Source organism: Pseudorca crassidens, chromosome 11 (genome assembly GCF_039906515.1).
Source record: "Pseudorca crassidens isolate mPseCra1 chromosome 11, mPseCra1.hap1, whole genome shotgun sequence".
Classification (NCBI taxonomy): domain Eukaryota; kingdom Metazoa; phylum Chordata; class Mammalia; order Artiodactyla; family Delphinidae; genus Pseudorca; species Pseudorca crassidens.
In genome coordinates, this window is record NC_090306.1 from 48,491,622 (window position 1) to 48,511,752 (window position 20,131).

Sequence of the window (20,131 nt, forward strand, 5' to 3'; positions counted from 1 at the left end):
GCGCAGCAACGAAGACCCAACACAGACAAAAATAAATAAATAAATTTTTTTTTTTAAGTACATGTTCAGGGCTTCCCTGGTGGCGCAGTGGTTGACAGTCCACCTGCCGATGCAGGGGACACGGATTCGTGCCCCGGTCCGGGAAGATCCCACGTGCCGCAGAGCGGCTGGGCCTGTGAGCCATGGCCGCTGTGCCTACGCGTCCGAAGCCTGTGCTCCGCAATGGGAGAGGCCCCAACAGTGAGAGGCCCGCGTACCGCAAAAAAAAAAAAAGTACATGTTCATTAAGAGAAACCACTATATAGTCTATAAAACTTTATTAAAATTGGGATTACTTACAAACTTGTATAATAAAAATGAAAAAATATATAATAAGACGTCATTGTTTTTCCTTACAGGAAAGAGTGAAAATGAGACCCATGGCAAAGAGTCATCCCTGATCATTTTGTTGCTTTCAAACATTCATGAACTTATTTTAAATATAAATGACAAATCTTTTAAAATAACACTAAGGCATTACCCACAGGCTAAAACTTACCCAGTAACTCCCTATTTCACCATCAATTCTAGAAACTTGATAAAGGGAGGCAACTGCAGGCTGTAACAGTTCTAACACTCACCTTATGAGCTATCTATTATGTTAATAAGAAAAGAATGTTGTCCATGCTGTAGAAAATTTCGGAGAAGGTGGTTTCACCATTTTCAAGTTATTGTCAAGAGTGTGAAAAGGAAGATGAGACACATGGGCGGGGGGTATGGGAGACAAAAGCCCCAAATTTGGGGATACTGTGTGCCATCCCCTTCCCCACTAAAGCTGTGTGTTGACACTGGTGTGAATCCGCTTTGTTTATTCCCAGCAGTCTCTGGCTCCCATCATATAAGGCACCAAATTCCCTTTTCAAGGTAATAACTGTCTAGAATCCAACTCAATAGCAACTGAATCCATAAGCTAAGTTACCAAGAGATACCCCCGGAACACCACAATTGCATAGGTTTCCCTAAAAATCAATTTCTGCTACATCAAAACATAAACAAAAGGTTTTAGGTGCATTTGCCTGTGCAATGGCTATTTTATGTTTATTACTTGGTTTCAGTGCCTATGTAACATGAAGGCATAATAAATCTGTCAAACTGTCCTCTCCTTGATTCAGATAAAATTCTTGGCATTTCAATATAGGTTATTATCTCTTATGTCAGACCCGAGTCCAAAGGAATACTAGAAGGACATTTAATTTCCTTTTCTCCTACTTCAACTTTCACTACTCAATTCAGAGAAAAGTTATGAGTACACAGCTAGGAACCATTTTTATGTAGGCATCCATCTGGGCCCATCATTTTTTCTGGAACAACAAAGAGATTGAGGGCAATTGCATAATCCATTCCCAAGCCTTTTATGGATATCAGGGCCTGGGGGAACTATCTGGCCTATTTGGGTCCTTTCATTCATCAACTCTCTATTGTATATGTAAAGTGGGGATTGGGTTGAAGGGAACACAGTCAATGAAGAGAAGGCTAGGCCCTAAAATGGGATGTATTAGCACAAAATGGAACACTGGGACTCAAAGTCTATCATCAGCAAAATCCCGTAACTAACATAAAGGTCATGAATTTGGGGGAAGAAGTAAACTAGTTTTGGTGGGATGAAGTGGCTGATAGGAATTTCTTATTAGAAGATATCAAAGTTGCTAAATTTTCCTTATTATCAGTCATTGGTTCCATGGGTCTTCTGAAAGTAATCTGAGTGGGAAAGTGAAGGGGAAATGTTTTAGGCCAGTTGGCTCTTGTATTCCCATTAATGGGAGTCATGCTCTACACAACTTGGTCAGACCCATTAGGGGCAATAGATTTCTGATGCTGATGGGACCCAGAGCCCTAGGGCCAATTTACAGCTTGATATTTGCCGAGCAAGATGCTGACATGGCAGCAGACGTAGCTCCAATGTCCAGCTCACTCCACAGTTATCCCTTCAATCCTTCTTGATGAGATCTGTCTGAGACGAGACTATGCCGAAACTGCAAGAGCTGTAACTGAAAATTAAGTGGGGGCTTCAAGTAGTGACTGAGCCAGCAGACTCAGTGGCCAAAAGGGAGACAAGAACAGCTCCTAAAAAAGGTTTACGAAGTCAAGCAATCTCCAGGCGCACAGAGGCTCTGAAGCATCTGGGGCAGAGCCACACAAGAAGACAGGGCAAGGACACAGCACACCAGAGGCACCGTCCTTCACTGTCTGAGAGCAGCTCTCATGCTGCAGGACCCATTGTCATTGCCACTGCCTACAGCTCAGTTCTCCAACTACCAGACAGGGAGTAATAAACTGAGTTTGATTTTACTCATCCCAAATTCAAACACAGTGAGAAAAACTCATCTTGAGATGGAAACTGTATATCACAAGGGGTTTACTAAACAGAAAAAGACGAGAATCTTTCTCTACTTCACAATGCTTTCTTGCTGAAATAAAGACATGAGTCGGGAAAAGTCACACTGGAGGCAAGCAACCATGTCTCTAAGTAGTTATATGGGGAAGGCACCAAAGTCTCCAGGGAATCCTGAGACCATTTGTACAGCCGAATTATTCTTTCAAATCAGCTTAGGCTCAAACATGCTAAGTCTCGATTTCTATTAATGAGGCAAAAAATAGTAAATTTCAGCGGTCTTAACAGTTCTTTGTAGAGAGATAAAATGTTACCACGTACATAATTCATAAAGATAGAAAGGTTTCCTAATATAAAGCAACTTTAACCCATGGCATCTGTCCAAATACTGCTTATTTTTCACTTTCTGCTATAAGTCTATCTGCTGCCAACTGAGGTAGTTGTCACTTTAGGACAGTTTAAAGCTGTGGGAAACACCGGCAGAAAAAAATCAACTGGTCACCTGGAGGGGAATCTCAGAACTGACATTTTGGAAGTCTGTAATGGAGTCCAGAACCTTTCAACATGATCTGTTAATGGCTGGTCTGAAGGAGTCATTACAGCTTTTTAAAAAATCATCTGCCTTCTCCATGATCATGGTTAAGCCAGTCAGTCCAATGCTGTGCTCCTGCCATCAGTGTCTATCTTCCTGAATAAAGTAATTATAGCTTTTTCCAAGGTACGAGGGTCACAAAGACAGAACCAAGCGAATGACAGAGACTTGGGAATTTGCTCCCTCATAAATGGCAATGCTTGTTTATAAGGGTACTTTGCAATGGCAAAAGAAAGTGAAACCAATGCCACTGTAATAAAAGGCAGCATGAACCTCTGGTCAGAAATGGAATTGCAAATAAGTACAATAAGTTCATAGAAAAGTGCATCTGCTCCTGATGGCTGAACAGGCACCCAGAGGCATAAGGATTATCTGGAGGTCTATCTCCTGACAATGCAAACTGCGGCAGCCACATAGCTACAATGTGTATATTGTATCGAGAACCTTCACAGATAGTTTTAGGCTCACAAATTAGCCAGACTTCCGGTGGGGAGGGATACAGGTGGTACGGAAAGGCTGAAAAGAATAGGTAGAATGGGTAGACAAAGGAAGGCAAGGGAAAAGGAGATAGTTTCTTGATCCCACAGCAATTCAAAGATATGTGACCCACTGACAGGAAAAATGGAGAACCTTAAAAAGCATTTAAATTCCCTAAATAAGATCACTCCTCCTAATCAGCAGAAACAATGCTATTATAAACCAAAGGGAAGAGAATATAAGAAATGAAACATGTATATACTTAATGAAACATGTATATACTTAAATGTATATACTTGTATATATAAACATGTATATACTGAAATGTATATACTTCAGAGGTGACGGAATAGACCCTTCCTGAAAGGGCAAATGGGGCAACGAGGACTTAGAAGGGAAGAATGCAAACCTATTTTTAAAATAGAATTGAAAGTTAAATATAATAAAAACCCCAACAGACCTCATCTACAGAAAGGCCTGCAGGCAGGACTTAGAATATCATAGGTGTGAGAACTAATCCAAAGCTCAGCACAACACTCCTCGGGCTTTAATGGATAATCCATATTAATAAATACGTAGGGGCCTACTGGGCTGGTCACTCTGGAGCAATTGCTGGCTCTGGAACGAGTTTGTCACATTTTTTTAAAATGTATTCACTTAAAAAACAAGACAGACAAATAATAATCTATTTTCCTCTTAAAACAGTTGAAACAAGGATTATGCTAAAGTCACTGAAATAAAAGCAGAAGTAAAAGAGGCTCAGATTTGTGGATTTGTCTCTGAAAGATGCAGCCTATAGTCTGAAAGCATTACTTCACATATAACAGTTATCACTTCTGAGTTTGAAATGCCACGACTGAATCAACTTTCAAAGAGGAGCTGGAATGCCATGCTAGCTGTGGCAATCCAGTTTCTTCGGAAATATAAAGGTGGGCCAAGAACTTAACCAATGGGACGTGTTGGGAAGCAGTCACTACTTTATCCACTCTGCTTCCTCGGGACCCCAGAGACCACCAAGACCATTTCCAGAGGGAGGTCTACTCAGGCCTCTAATTTCAGCGGGAGAATTTCAGCACTATCTCACTCAACTTCCAAGATTTGAGAAGCAATTGTGCAACACATGCAACCTGGACCATTGAGGTACCAAGCCAATCCACATAAAAATAACTGACGACCACCTAAGTCAAGAAGCTGTTCTGTTGTGTGATGGGGGGGTACCGAGAATCTAAGTCCTCCTCTTCAGAGGATGTTTCTTCATAGAGTTCATCCTGGGCAATAATGCTCTCTAACCCATATTCCTGCTCATGGACAGAAACCTCATTGAGTGTGAGGTGGAAAGATCCTTCCACAAAGTCAGCAAATCTGAAAAACAGAAGATAATACTCATTAGGAACCTGCCTTCTGTCCTGTTTTCTTTCAAAATAAGAGCAAACTGAAACCCTTGGTATGCTCTCAGCTCAAATTATATTGAGTCTAGCCAACACCCTTATCCTTACTCTGGCAGGTAAGTAGACTAAAGCAAGAAATAAGAAGAAAAGGAAAGCTGGGATCATAGGCCAACATCTCCTGCAACCCCATCCTGCTTAATAAGCACTTTTAGTTATGGAAGTTTAGTTACCCTTTTTAGTTATGGAAGTGCTAAAGTTCCTTTAGTCATCCGTAATCCTGATAAGATTAAGGGGCATTACACATTTATTTGTGTTTATGGCCCTATAAACTTTATGCCATCAGGATTCCAAATTGAAGCTTCACATGTTTCCAAATAAAAAGGATCCCCTCTCCTAAAAAAAAAAAAAAATTAAAAAAAAAAACACTCAAGAGAGCAGTGCAAAACTATCAAAGGGGAAACTTAATATGGTACTAAAGTCTTCTCATCTCAATGCTAAAATCAAAGCTAGAGTAAATAGTTCTTTGAGGAATCAGAAAACAGGCTACTGCTTAACATGTGATATGAGTACCTTTCTCTTGACTACTCCTAGATGAACAAGGAAAACAAAGCCACAAATACAAAATGATTACAGAAGCATAATCTCTGTTAAAACTGAAGGTCACAAGCACCCTGACAGACACTTGGCACTTCTGGCAAAGAGTTTATTTACCTTTTTGGAGACTGGATTCGAGAAACAGTCTTCCAAGCCGGGCAGTCTGGACTGTTGCAGTATTCTCTAAGCTTCTCTAAAGCCTTTCGGGTCTCTACCTCTCCTTGTATCCGATATTCTTCTTCTGTCAGAAGACGAGGGGGGACAGTCTTTTCTGTTGCATTACACATCTTTCTGTGCTCACCAAAATAACATCATGAATGATTAATCAGTAATCTACATCCACCCTTACGTCTAACTCCCTTCAGTGGGTCAAGCATACAGCAGAGACCCTGAGCATTAAGAGTCACTGCTCCCACCTTTCTTCTACAGACATCTTTAGTTATAATGTACCCTTGACATGTTAGACTATGAGTGACAAGTCAGAGTCGTCAATATTATTCAGTAATGTGAACAAATTCACTTATTTTCCAATAAGTGACAGACAAAATATTTATTTCCCAATAAATGGAAAAACCACAAGAAATGATGGCATAAGACTGTGGTTCATTAACTTGGTTCCCCCCGAACTGAAGGCATTACTTTGACTATCTGTAATAGAAAGAACATTGATAACCTCAGAACCTATGACCATTCCACAGTCACCATACAAAGTGACAACATGCTTTGAATTACATCTTAAACTAAGAATAGGACTCCCAGGGGGCTTCCCTGGTTGCGCAGTGGTTGAGAATCTGCCTGCCAGTGGAGGGGACACGGGTTCGAGCCCTGGCCTGGGAGGATCCCACGTGCCGTGGAGCAACTAGGCCCGTGAGCCACAACTACTGAGCCTGCGCGTCTGGAGCCTGTGCTCCAAAACAAGAGAGGCCGCGATAGTGAGAGGCCTGCGCACCGCGATGAAGCGTAGCCCCTGCTCGCCACAACTAGAGAAAGCCCTCGCACAGAAACGAAGACCCAACACAGCCAAAAATAAATTAAAAAAAAAAAAAAAAAAAAGAATAGGACTCCCAGAGCAACCTGAGAGCCAGTGTGAAATAATCTGAAACCAGGTGACCTGAGGCATGCGGTATAAAAGTGATATACTTTGCATCACCTAGTGGTAACAAGGACACATGACACTTTACTAGATGTTTTTATTTTATATATAAAATAACTAGAATTTATAAATTCTATAAAAATGCCTACAGAGAATCTAAAAAGAAAGACTTGAAGGAAATAAAAGTGAAGCATAATACCATAAATTTGCATTAACAAAGAGGCTCCCAGGTCAACACCTCTGTCTCCTTTTGCAGCAACTGCATCCCACATTGCATGTTTCAATACAAAGTTACACTGCCTTTCAGTCACCTGTAGGTGATGTACAGCCAGTGAATAGGGTACTCCACGCTCTTAGTACACAGTGCAGTGATGATAATGGCAAGGGCAATGTGTGGTATCTGGATACTGGAATACATGAAACATAAGCCCATCAGCTGCAAGGTCCAAGTCAGCAGGTTGATACTTCGTTCATTCTCCAAGGGCCCATACTTGTAACAGACTGCAAAACTCATGAATCCAACTGCAAGGACATAGCCTATGAGAAGAGTTATCAGAAGACATTCTTTTTAATCTACAGTTGGTAAAAATAATCTGTGTGGGGAGCAGCAGTAAATTCACTATGTAGCGCCTAATGAACCAGGGAAATAGGTAAGATCTTTACTCAATTATTCACACTTTTTTCATTATTCATATATATTAATCTCTTTAAGCTTCTATCCTTTCTACTATCCTAAATTTATTTAATTCTCAAATGGAGAATTAAACCTACATGTTGAACAACTCTAAAATAGTCTGTTTAAAAAACCTAATATATGAAAATCCAGATTAATCTGCTCTCAAAGGATAGATTAAGAGTTACTATCTTTATAACCAAAAGATTCTCGCTTTATAGATAAGGTTCACTGTAGAGTCCTTTACTTCTTAAGGTCCTCAAGTGTATTTAAAATATGATTATATTCATAAAGTCAATTTACGGCTTTTCAGAAAGATGCCTATTGTGTAAACAGAGACGTATTTATAAACACCAAGAAATTAAAGTCTTCTCCCTAGCAGCATCATTTTAATTTAAGAGAAGGTCACAACTGTATAGAGGGGTTAGAAATAAGTAAAGAACTATGATTCTTACAAGTTAACAAAATGGCATAGACTATTAAACTCCTGTAAGCAGTAAGCAAGCAACATCTTTTCATGATCAAATTAACTAAAACAGCCTATAAACATATAAAAAGTAAAGCAAAACCAACAACACTTACTTAAAAGATACTGCCAGTAACATCTCCAGATCTCTTGTAAATTTTTGAAAACTAGCTGAATGAGGTACAGAGAAAAGGACCAGCCTCCTACCAGGATGATGTAAATGGGACTTTTCTAAGAAAGAGTAGAAGTGAAAGCAAAAAGTTACAATGGGCTTTCCATACATAAAAGAAACAAAATAGAACTGTGATTTAAAAAAAAAAAAAATTCAACCTACTAAAAATGCACAAAACACATCTCTTAAAAAGATGTCCTTTATATTTTAAATGGTACAGTCTGCAAAGAAAACTGGGAAAATGAGATGCTAAATAACTTAAAAGCCTGGCTATATAATCTATGTAATTAACAAACAGGAAGAAGACTTTAATCATCCCCACTGTATACAGGATTTCAAATAAAAAGGGAGAGATTGTATGTAATGAGGCTGCAAGTTTCATCATGGAAAGTACCTTTCTGAATCAAGGAAAGAGTAGGACATTTACTTATCAGCCATCAATGCAAATTTTCAGTGCTGTAAGATTATCCAAAAACAATCCTTCAACTATCCAAGCTCATCCTAACTGCATGTGAGGATTCTGCTTCTTACCTTGGGCATAAACTTGGACAGCATAAAAATGATGATTAGTAAAGAGGTCACAATTCCCACACTCATCCCAGTGGAATAGTAGAAGATTTGACTTCTGCAGAGATAAAATTCATTTCATGACTACGTGTGTATTCATATATGGCACTGTTCAAACTAGACAACTAACCCAGCCAAAAGATAGAAAAAAGGTACATGGTGGGAGCAGGTATTTGCCCAACACTTCAGATGAGAAAACTGAAGAGACTAGTACAATGTAGTTGCTGCCAGATTATGAAGATTAGTATCAATAAGGGCCCCTCAAATATATCCCAGTAATAAACCTCTGCTTAGTCTCCCGCTCCCATCCCCAGTACCTCTCCCCAGGCAATTTCTAATGGGAATCTTTCTTCTGGGAACTGCACAGCTTCTCTAGGGAGAAGGAAGAGCCCCAGTAGACACTGGAAACTAGAACTGAACTGATTACCCAGAAGGATAAACCAAACACAGGGCACAGAACAGAGAGCTCCTCTTCCTCTTCTAGGTTCTTTCTACCAGATATCCGTCGCTCACTTTGAGTTTCTCTCAGGATCCCCAAAATAAGGAACAACTTCCACCAACCTTGCTCCAGTTGAACTTCAATTGGTAAGCTTTCATTCACTATTCCACAAATATTCTCCTTGTGTTCAAAGTTAATGTTAATTCTACCTTTGTTCAATGTTTGTTATCTATATGTTTTCTTTATATTTGTACATGTCTGTTTCATCTAGCTAGTAGGTTCCTAAAGGCAGGAAATGAGTAAGTGGTTGATATTTGTTTCTTTACTTCTGAACAGCATGAAACTCATCAACACACAGCCCTGTAAAAATGAGGGCTAAACATTTCTAACGGTGGAAAGGGTGGTGCTGTATTGGCTAAATCCCACACATGATGGGTAACCTAATGGGGGAATTTCATTATTACCAATCTTATTAATACAAGAAAATAATTATAACACATATTATTTTTTTAAATTATTGAAGCAGGCAATGGCCTAGCCATCCATAAAGGTCCTAGAAAAGGGAATGGCAGCACTTCAAGTCTTTATGATAAAAGTCAAGCAGGGTTGGACTTCCCTGGTGGCGCAGTGGTTAAGAATCTGCCTGCAAATGCAGGGGACATGGGTTTGAGCCCTGGTCTGGGAAGATCCCACATGCCACAGAGCAACTAAGCCTGTGCGCCACAACTACTGAGCCTGTGCTCTAGAGCCCGCGAGCCATGACTACTGAGCCCATGTGCCACAACTACTGAAGCCCACACGCCTAGAGCCCGTGCTCCGCAACAAGAGAAGCCACCACAGTGAGAAGCCCGCGCACTGCAACGAAGAGTAGCCCCCACTCGCCGCAACTAGAGAAAGCCCGTGCGCAGCAATGAAGACTCAACACAGCCAAGAATGAATAAAAAAAAAAGTCAAGCAGGGTAGGTCTGAGCCTCCTCATTCTGCCCGCTAGCCTTGGAACCTACCTGCTCAGCAAGTCACCACAAAAAAATAGAATAAGTCCAAGGAGAAAAATGAGGAAGAGTTTGGGGTCAAATCCTGAAATAAATAAAAGACTTCTGCTTAATATGGGAACAAAACAATTTAAGGCATTACAGAATAAAAGACAATGTTGGCATCATTGGTCAGCTAATAAAATATATGCAAACAGCCCACCTAAACAGCATTTTAAATTCCACACAAAGCCTGGGCACCCTTCCAAAGAGAAAGTATAATTAGGTCTCTGTCTAACCTGTACTTCCCTCAAGAGTTTATTTTTATTTTGGCTACTAAGCTAAGGCTAAAAGAAGCTAAGCTTTGCTTTTGATGGAGTCATAGTGCCATCACCGCTTCATGCAGTCGCCCACAAGGGGTCTCCACCACTCTGGTTTTCGGGCCTTAAGTCACACACGCTCGGATTCAGATCAGCCCAGAACTTGGGGTCAGGGCCCTCTGCTGTTCTCTAACTGTTGGTCTCTGCTTGACCAACACCACCACCTACTTCTCTTCGCTACACAAGCACTGTGTTGGAAAAGCCTATACTCAAAACACATCTCACCCAGGACCAGGGGGCCCAAGCATAGACCCCTTACTGGCATACCAGACACTCCCACAGCTTTCACATTCAAGAGCTCTTGAGTCTAGGGGAAGTCCACAAACAGAAGAGTGAGAGGGATCAGTAAATGCAAAAGGAACACCAAAAAACAGGTTGATCCTGTTCAACCAAAGAACTGTGGAACCCTAGGACAGTTGGAAGGGCACAATGTATTTCGTAGCAAAACCCAGGAACATTTCTACTACTTAAAACATTACTCTCCTAAGACAGTAGTTACCAAGGAGAGATCAAAAGTCACAGAGAATCCAAGAGGATAATGGTCCACCTCTTCTGTGAAGCTTTCTCAGACACATTCAGAGAAGGGAAAACTCCCAATTAGACTGAATAAGCCTGAAACTGCAGTGATCTTCATATTTATTTATGGTTCCACATATATTCTTTTGTTTGTGAGGTATTCAGTTCTACCCTTCTTTAGTTTTTATTGTTAACCATTCATGTCTTCAAATGTAGACCTGTACATTTCAAGACATCTATCTTTGTCTATAAGTGCCCAGAAGACAAGGAATACATCTATCTTACTCTGAAGAATACTAGGCATATCAGCTCAGAGCCATTGGAAGTATTAGAAATACAAGTCTTCACAATTCCAGGTAAGGAAGTACTCAGAATGACTTATGGTAAAGTCTCAAATCTAGGCTTAAAGGGTTTTATGAGGGGTGGAGGCTCTCTGAACTGTTTGGAGCAGTGGTATATTCAGGTTATAATCAGAACCAAAATGGAGCTGTCTTGGGCTGACTTTTCTCACTAATTACATCCTCGAAAGCTCAGTCCCTTCTCACCAGAGAATCCATCAGAAAAACAGAGGTAAGACTTACTCCGGGTCACAGTGACACTGTACTTGGTGTCTTCCTCTATAATCTCAACTTTGAGGCAGGTTTTTGTGCTGTATAGACCCACGTTAACATAGGTGTCATTCAATTTCTCTTTTAAAAAGGAGGAAAAAAAGTTCCAGATACTAAACTGCTCTAGCTCCTTCAGTTTCTCCTCATTCTCCACCTGGGTGACTCGGACCAGTTTGGAGCTATTTACCCGAATCTGTAACACAAGTAAAATCAGGATGAGAAAGAAGAAAGTAGGAATTTAAAATTTTCACAAATATAATTAAAAAAAAAAAAAACCTTTAGAGTAAATAACTAAATCAATAATGGCACCAGCTTTCCACAGGCTTATGAGAAATACAGAGATACAGCAGCTAAAAGATAACTGGGCAAATAACACTGTACATGGTACAGAGAGGCAGCTGTTAGAATGTTTTATTGTTAACATGATCTGAATCTAGTATTAGGCCAGAACATAGGGGGAATAAAAAGACTTCCAAGCTGAAAGAGTTACCAATACAGCTATTTATGAGAGATCATGCAAAGCAAGGGTCTAGAATATTAAGAAAACTGCCAGGCATAAACAGCACCAAAAATGTTTCCCATAATGACAAGCTGAAAAGTTCAACCCTTTGTCACAAATCACTGATTATGGGTAAATGTTGGTTATAATGTGCTCCAGATGGAATATGATCTTTATATCAGACAATGAAAAAAGAGAATTTTTTTTAAAAACCCACGAGCCCACCTTATGTTTTTGATGTGAACAAATCCCTTATCAGTAACTATGCTTATAGCAGCAGAAACATTTCCAAGGACTCATTTTGTTCAATCATTACAGCCAGACACTCTGGCTCAACAGTGTTATGAAATAAATGAGACCAAAGTCATTCTATCAAGGGGAAACTTCAGCTCAGGGCATTTATGCAACACCTTGTGTAGAATCAAAATAGAATAGGAGCAGCAAGGCGAGAGTTTACATCCTGATAGGCACGCAGCAGTGTCCAGCCCAAAGAAGGCCTAAGACCTTTAAAAAGAAAGAGAGGTCTATATGTGTGTGTCTGTGTCTCTGTGAGTGTAAAAGGAGTGAGGGGAAGAGAAGGAAGTACTCTCTTGGGGAAAAGGAGGAAGGAAGTTTATCTCAGGCCACTTAAAGAAACAGAGAGAGAAACACAAAATAGGCATAAATGCTTTACTGATGAAAACACTGATGAGATTAAGAATAATCATAATCTTATCAAGGTTGTTAATTTTACACACACACACACACACACACACACACACACACACACACACACATATATATTTTTTTTAACTGCATGTGAGAAGGGAAGAAAGTGTCAATGTACTCACTAATCACAGACAGACAGATATTCACAGAAACTGCCCCTGCCAGGAGCCTCCAAATCATTACCTGTATCTGTGTCCATATATCATGCCACTTCGGGATAAGCACATTTTTATAACAGGATTGTTGACTGGTATTCATATAATAAACTTTGGATTCCTGAAGCATGACCACATTTAAATCAATTCCGGCTTTATGCAAAGAAAGAAAATAATTAAGTATAATAACAGAACAAGCTAGTAACTATAACTCATTTCATAAAAAGAATTAAACTGACCACTCTCTTAAAGCTGGGGTTAAAAATATCAGCGACTAAGACACGAAGAAGAAAACTGAGATGAGAGAAGAAATAAGGCAGTCTTATTCCTGCCAAATGTAATTAGTTAAATATTACAAATAGTCACTAATCCAGGATAAGTAATAATAAAAGCCACTATTACGTGTTTATTAAGACAGACAGTATGTTGTCTGTCTCATCTAACCCTCCCAGCAATGCTGTGAGGTTGGCACTCTCATAACCCCCATTTTACAAATGAGGAAACTGATGCTTAGGAAAGATTAAGTAATTTGTCCAAAGTCACACAGCTAGTAAACAGCTAAACTGACATTCACACCCAGGTCCTGTTTCTCTTATAAAGGCATAGCTAAAGTAACCCCATCTGGTGACTTTCTCTATCCATATCCTGAGTAGGATGAACAGAATTAGCAACACTTTTTGTATTTAGAGTACTTTAAGCAGATACTAAAAGACTGCAAAGTTGCTTTTTTCCAGCTGTTTTGTTTCATTCAAGTTTTAAGAGCAGCCAATGAACATATGCAGTCCCTCTGATTTTACCAAAACAGATCTCCCCTGAGGAATTTATATTCAATCTCAGCTAATTTAAGGTTTACAAGTGACCATTATCATATCTTCCCACCCAAGTTTGCACAAGTTACCTTCTTCACCACAAAACATTTCAATATCTTCTTCCTTGCTCTACACTGTACTTACCAACTCATTTAGTGCTACTCTCAGGGGAAATTTAGTTAACTCTTTGGTTCTTAGTATAAAGGTGGGTAGATTTAAATAAACAAAACACCCCAAAACACAAAAACCTCAAACAAACCTTACAAAGCCAAAGTTACACACACAAAAAAGGTAATGACACCCATCAGTTCAAAATGGTTTTAGAGTGAAGCGCAGACTAATTTTGAAGTTAAATTCGGTCTTAAACCTAAATATTGGGCTTCCCTGGTGGCGCAGTGGTTGAGAGCCCGCCTGCCGATGCAGGGGACGCAGGTTCGTGCCCCGGTCCGGGAAGATCCCACATGCCGCGGAGCAGCTGGGCCCGTGAGCCATGGCCGCTGAGCCTGCGCGTCCGGAGCTTGTGCTCCGCAACGGGAGAGGCCACAACAGTGAGAGGCCCGCGTACAGCAAAACAAACAAAAAAACAAAAAAAACAAACAAACCTTAATATTAAGAACGAAAACTAAAAAACTCTTAGAAGAAGAAAACAGGTGTGTAAACCTTTGTGACCTTGGATTTGACAATGGTTTCAAAAATTTTAAACTTTTGTGTTTCAATGGCCACTATCAAGAAAGTGAAAAGATGACCCACAAAGTGGGAGGAAATACTTGCAAATCATATATCTGATAAGGGTCTAATATCCAGAATATATAAAGAACTACTACAATTCAACAATAAAAAGAGAAATAACCCAATGTTTAGAATGCATAAAGGATTTGAATAGACATTTCTCCAAAGAAGATACACAAATGGCCAATAAGCACAATGAAAAGAGATTCAACATCATTACCTATTATGGAAATGCAAGTCAAAACCACAATGAAATACCACTTCACATTCATTAGGATGGCTCTAATCAAAAAGAGGACAATAACCACGCGTTGGCAAGGATGTGCAGAAACTGGAACCCTCACACATTGCTGGTGGGAATGTAAAATGGTACAGTCTCTCTGGAAAACAGCTTGGCAGTTCCTCAAAAACTAAAACACAATTATTACATGACACAGCAATTCCACTCCTATGTATACACCCAAGAGAAGTGAAAACATGTTCACACCGAAACCTGTACACAAATGTTCACTGCAGCAATATCCATAATAACCAAAAAGTGGAAACACCCCAAATGTCCATCAGCTGATCAACGGATAAGCAAAATGTGGTATTATTGATACAATGGAATATTATTCAGCCATAAAAGTACTGATACATACTACAACATGAACCTTAAAAACTTTTTGTTGAATGAAAGCCAGTCAAGAAAAAGTCCACATATTAAATGATTCCATTTATATAAATATCCAGAATAAGCAAAGGCGCAGAAAGTAGATTAGTGGTCGTCAGGGGCTAGGAGGAGAAGGGAATGGGGAGAGACCTTTAAGGGGTATGGGGCCTCATTTTGGAGTAATAAAAATATTCTGGGGATGCCTGGTGCTGCAGTAGTTAAGAATCCGCCTGCCAATGCAGGGGACACAGGTTCGAGCCCTGGTCCTGGAAGATCCCACATGCCGTGGAGCAACTAAGCCCGTGTGCCACAACTACTGAGCCTGTGCTCTAGAGCCCACGAGCCACAACTGCTGAGCCCGCGTGCCACAACTACCGAAGCCTGCACACCTAGAGCCCATGCTCCGCAACGAGAAGCCTCCACAATAAGCCCTCGCACCGCAACAGAGAGTAGCCCCCACTCGCAGCAACTAGAGAAAGTCCACGCACAGCAACGGAAGACCCAACGCAGCCAATAAATAAATAAATAAAATCTATTAAAAAAAATTCTGTAATTAGTCAGTGGTGATGGTTGCACAATACTGTGAATACAGCTGCCCCATGAACAACCATGGTTAGGGATGCCACCTCTCTGCTCAGTCAAAAATCAGCGTATAACTTTAGTTAGCCCTCTAGATCCACAGTTCCGCATCTGTGGATTCAACCAACCAAAGATCAGGTAGTACTATAGTATGTATTTATTGAAAATAAAAATCCACGTATAAGTGGACCCATGCAATTCAAATCTGTGTTGTTCAAGGATCAACTGTATACGGAAGACCAATGAAAGGGTGGATTTTATGGTATGTGAATTATATCTCAATATTTTAAAATTCAGTCTTGATATTGCAGGGGAGGAAAAGTTTTCCTTGACCGCCTTGGGTCCCTGGCTGGGTCCAAAAATTAAACTGACAAAGACATATTAACAGGAGAAAATCATACAAATTTATTTCATATCTTTTATGTGACATGAAAACCTCTAAGGAAATAAAGACCCAAAGAAACAGACCCACGTACTTTTATGCTAGGTTTGACGAAAAGTGGACATTTGCAGAGGAACGATAGGTTGAGTATGAGGTAAGTGTAGTAGAGTGGGGGAAACTGAGCAAGGCCTGTTTATTAGGATTCTTCTTCATGCCCCTTTGTCTTCGAAGACAAGGATGCTCCTTTCCTCCAGGTATAGGGAGGACACCTCTCACATGAGGATTTCATGGCTTATTTCAAGGAAGGAGGGCAAAGTGCGGGAGGTCAGAGTGACTTTTCGGCTTTGCTGTTTTCTCAAACTCCCTCAGCTTAAAATATTCAATATGCCAAGGTGCCATATTTTGGAGTAGTATGCCCTGAACCTCATCTATCAATCTCTCACTAGGGTTTAATTCAATAGTAATTTGGATTTCCTCCAAGCCTATTTTTCATAAAATGAAACCCTTTCAAAATTGACATTTGTTTCACTAGCAAGCCCAAATATACTGAAAGAACACCCACTCACAAATATGGATCAAGAGTTTATTTTCTTCTGGAGACTGTAAGAGAGTAAGATTATGTAAAGCTTAAAACTGTGTATTTACAAATAAATTTTAAAAAACCTAAGAGTCACACTTTATTAACTCCTTTCTCCCACAGCACCAAGTAATATAACACAACATCTCTTTAAGCCCATTATTATTTTCAAGAGGGTAGTAAGATACAAATAATATGTCAATAGCACAGGAGATTTGAAAAATTTAATGCCAAGAAAAGACATCAGTATTTTTAAACCAATTTTAAAATTCTTCAATGTCATTTTCCTAAAGGAATAAAACTTTTATAAAAAGCAACATTTTGGGGGTAATTCCCTGGCGGTCCAGTGGTTAGGACTCCCGTGCTTCCACTGTAGGGGGTGCAGGTTCTATCCCTGGTCAGGGAACTAAGATCCCACGGACAAATAAATAAATAATTTAACAAGCAACATTTTCTTAAACCTTCCTTTACCCAAGTTCCACACCATTCAAAGGAAAGCACTGTAAATAAACAAACAAACCTCTCTAACACCAATCTCCTACAGAAATCAGCACCTTGGCCAGCCATATCTTTGGAAATTCATTGAGAGGGAAAACACACCAAATCAGCCTAAGGGGATAATCTGTGCAAACAATCACCACTCCAGCTATAGCTTAAATTATTAGAAAAACATAGAACTACACCAATTACCTTCAATATATACAAGCTGTCAAAATGCTCATGTTACAATCTTGTGCTTCCCATAGCAAAAGGACATACACAACACTTTCCTTCCCCTCCCCAAAGTGAGTTAGCCAGCATGTTAAAAAGCACAATAAATTAAACATTTAAAAAATGCCTTCTGAGCCCAAAGATCTAGTTCTTCTTGGAAAATGCCTCCTTGGAATTTAGTGAATCACAACTTGCTTATTGTATTTACCCATAAACCAGCTACTTAAAAGTTAGTAACTTCGTATTTACTTATAATTCATCAATCAACAACACTGATCATTTAACATCTACTGGTAGAAGGTAATGAAAATGATTCATAGTATGTGAGGACCAGAAAAGACCCTAAAAATTTATGAAAAACCACCTCTTCTAATTCTTAAATAGCCTCTATTCATTTCTGTCAAGAGGTAATCCAGTTCATACTTAAAAGCATCTTAAAATGCTCCTTAAAAACTAGCATCTTAAATTAGTGGGCTTAGCAAAGGATTATTCAATGTGATGCTGGCACAACTGACTGGTTATTTGGAAAATAAAATCTATCTAGATACTCACCTCACACCAAATACTAACATTAACCGCTGATTAAAAAGTAAAATGAAAAATAATTAAATTGTACCACAAAATATACATATACAAAAATTTAATTTTGGAGGAATCTTCAAGTACAAAAGCAATGGAAATAAATCTAAAGAATAAAATCAAGTGATCACATAAAAAATATAAATCTTCTATTTAAAAAGATAAAGGGGGCAAATTAAAGTTCTGTAATAAATAGATTATAAAAAATACATCCTTAAAATATTAAAAAGTTCATCAACTGATTTTAAAAGTACACAAACATCCCAATAAACAGTAATCACAATAAATAGGCCAAGAGCAAAGGACACACTCTCCAAAAAATGTAAACTCTAAACAGAAAATTAAATAACTAATTAATATTTGAAAGATGCTTCCTCACAAATAATGCAAGAAATGCAAAGTAAATTAAGATGCCACTTTCAATCTATCAAATTAGCAAAGGTGTTTCTGTCTGGAATATCCAATGCTGGCAAGGGAATGGGTCACAAGCAAATATAGCTGATAATCGTATAAACCGGCACACCTTTTCAGAAAAATATTTTAGCAAGATGTTTCAAGGGTCTTAAATATATTTTCACTTTTGATTGAATAAATCCATTTCTGAGAATCTATCCTAAAAAAAAAAAATCTGTCCACAGGATGAAACTAAAAATAACATTTATGAAGAATTTTAAATGACATAGGAAAATGTTTATGCTACAAAACCATATGAGAAAACTATCACTGGCAGCAACTGGTGGCCTCCAGGGAAGAGAACTGAAGTGCTGACAAGTTTATGAATATATTATCAATTCAAAAAAAAATTTTAATTAAAAACACGTGGAAACAGACCAGAAGAAAGCGTGCTTTAACGGACTGCCTCTGAATGGAAAAAACAGTAAGTGATTTTTCTACTTCCTTATACTTAATTGTACTTGCCAAATGGTCTAAAAGAACTCCCTGCCTTTTGAAGTACTCCATTCTCTCTTTAGGTAGATCCCACTTTTAGAAAGTTCTACTCTATTACATGATTGTCTCCTTGTAGCTGCCACCTACATGATCTATTAGGCCACAAAGAACACGTATCCCAAGTTTACCCTTCTCCAAGCCAAAAAGTCCCCATTCCTCTCCTTATTAAAGAAACTTTGAGCCTGCTGATTGAGCACGGACTACGTGGGAGCATTTTGATATAAATATTCTCTTTCATTTCCACAATACACAGCCTCTAAGGTTAAACATCTGGTCAAAGTTCATTCAGATCATATGTAGCCCTTCAAATGTTACTCTGGGCCCTGCCCCTGGAAAAGTACCTTCTTGGTTACCTATTCCCCTCTCCCTATAAAAACCGTTTCAGAAGGACGCTGCAGTTTGAAACTAGTTCTATGGATCCTGAGATAACCTTAAAGCTGCAGCTAAGGATAATCATAAGTGACAGCAAGAGATAGGCAGCAAACGACGGAAAGGTGAGAGAGCATATGTGTTTACAAGATACGATTCTCCTTAGCCCCATGAGTCTCTACTCCCTCCAGTGGAAGCTTGGAAACATCGCTTATCTTTCTGTTGTGCACTTAACAAGGGTAGAAGGAGGTTTTTTTTTTACAAACACAGTCTAGGTTTTCTGAATTAGAGCGTTAAAGGAAAACAATTTCATCCCAGTCCAGAGCCAATTATGCAGTAGCAGGCATCAAGAAAGTGTGCTTGAGGAATGAATAAATTTCCAAAAGAAAACTACTCGATACTGACTAGCGTTTTTGGAAACGGGAATTTAACGGCTCCAGGTCGGTTCTATAGGGCCGGTTGGAGCCAGGATCTTACAAAGGCGTAAGATACTGAAAGAGCTCACTGCATTTCAGTGAACTATAATTATCTGTTCAGCCACCCATGCCGAGTCCTGACAGCATACGCTCAGGTGTTGCTAATTTTCTGAATGAACGGTATGCTCCCTTCCCAGTGGCAGCTCTGCCTGTCCATTCGGTCCTCGGGTCACCTTCCTTTGAACAACAACAAAAAAAAAAAATCGAGGAGGCCCATGCAGCAGGATGCAGCCCCCAGGACCGCTTCTCACCCAATGCAGGCCTCCCCGTCTCCGCCAAAAAGGCTTCAAGCTCCTCCCCACTCTGGGTAGCTCCCGCAGGCCACCCCAGGGCCCTGGTCCCTCAGTGCCGGCGCCCGTTCGCCAAGGATGAAGCTTCTTCCTTCGCACCACGCCCGCGCCCGTCAGAATAACGGTCCACGCCCTGGGGACGCTCCCCACTTTTCTAAATATAACCCCTCGGTACCCGCTCCCTCGGCTGCTGCTGCCGGGCGGTACCTGAGCCGCAGACCAAGCAGCCGGAGAGGACCAGGAGCAGTCGCACTGCACCACCGCCCCCGGCCCCCCAGCTCCAGGGCCCGGCACCAACTGCAGATAAGACCGCCACTTTCATTCCTCCCGCCATGGTCTCCTCACGCCACCTCCTCCTCCC

At 40.0% G+C, this 20,131-nt stretch overlaps 1 protein-coding gene across 2 annotated transcripts; it reads right to left on the bottom strand.

The window, feature by feature from the left end:
* Positions 1 to 302: 302 nt before the first annotated feature.
* Positions 303 to 20,131, bottom strand: NEMP1 (nuclear envelope integral membrane protein 1). 2 transcript variants are annotated; one of them, XM_067697035.1, is made up of 9 exons: positions 19,978 to 20,131; positions 12,698 to 12,822; positions 11,281 to 11,500; positions 9,837 to 9,909; positions 8,358 to 8,451; positions 7,771 to 7,885; positions 6,827 to 7,052; positions 5,540 to 5,713; positions 303 to 4,802 (listed from the first exon to the last, which is right to left on the bottom strand). In XM_067697035.1, the coding sequence occupies exons 1-9, from the start codon at positions 20,102 to 20,104 to the stop codon at positions 4,619 to 4,621; spliced, it is 1,338 nt and encodes a 445-aa protein (XP_067553136.1). In that variant the 5' UTR covers positions 20,105 to 20,131; the 3' UTR covers positions 303 to 4,618. The 2 variants fall into 2 exon arrangements, with proteins under 2 accessions (XP_067553136.1, XP_067553137.1); XM_067697036.1 differs by lacking the exon at positions 19,978 to 20,131 and adding an exon at positions 19,732 to 19,937.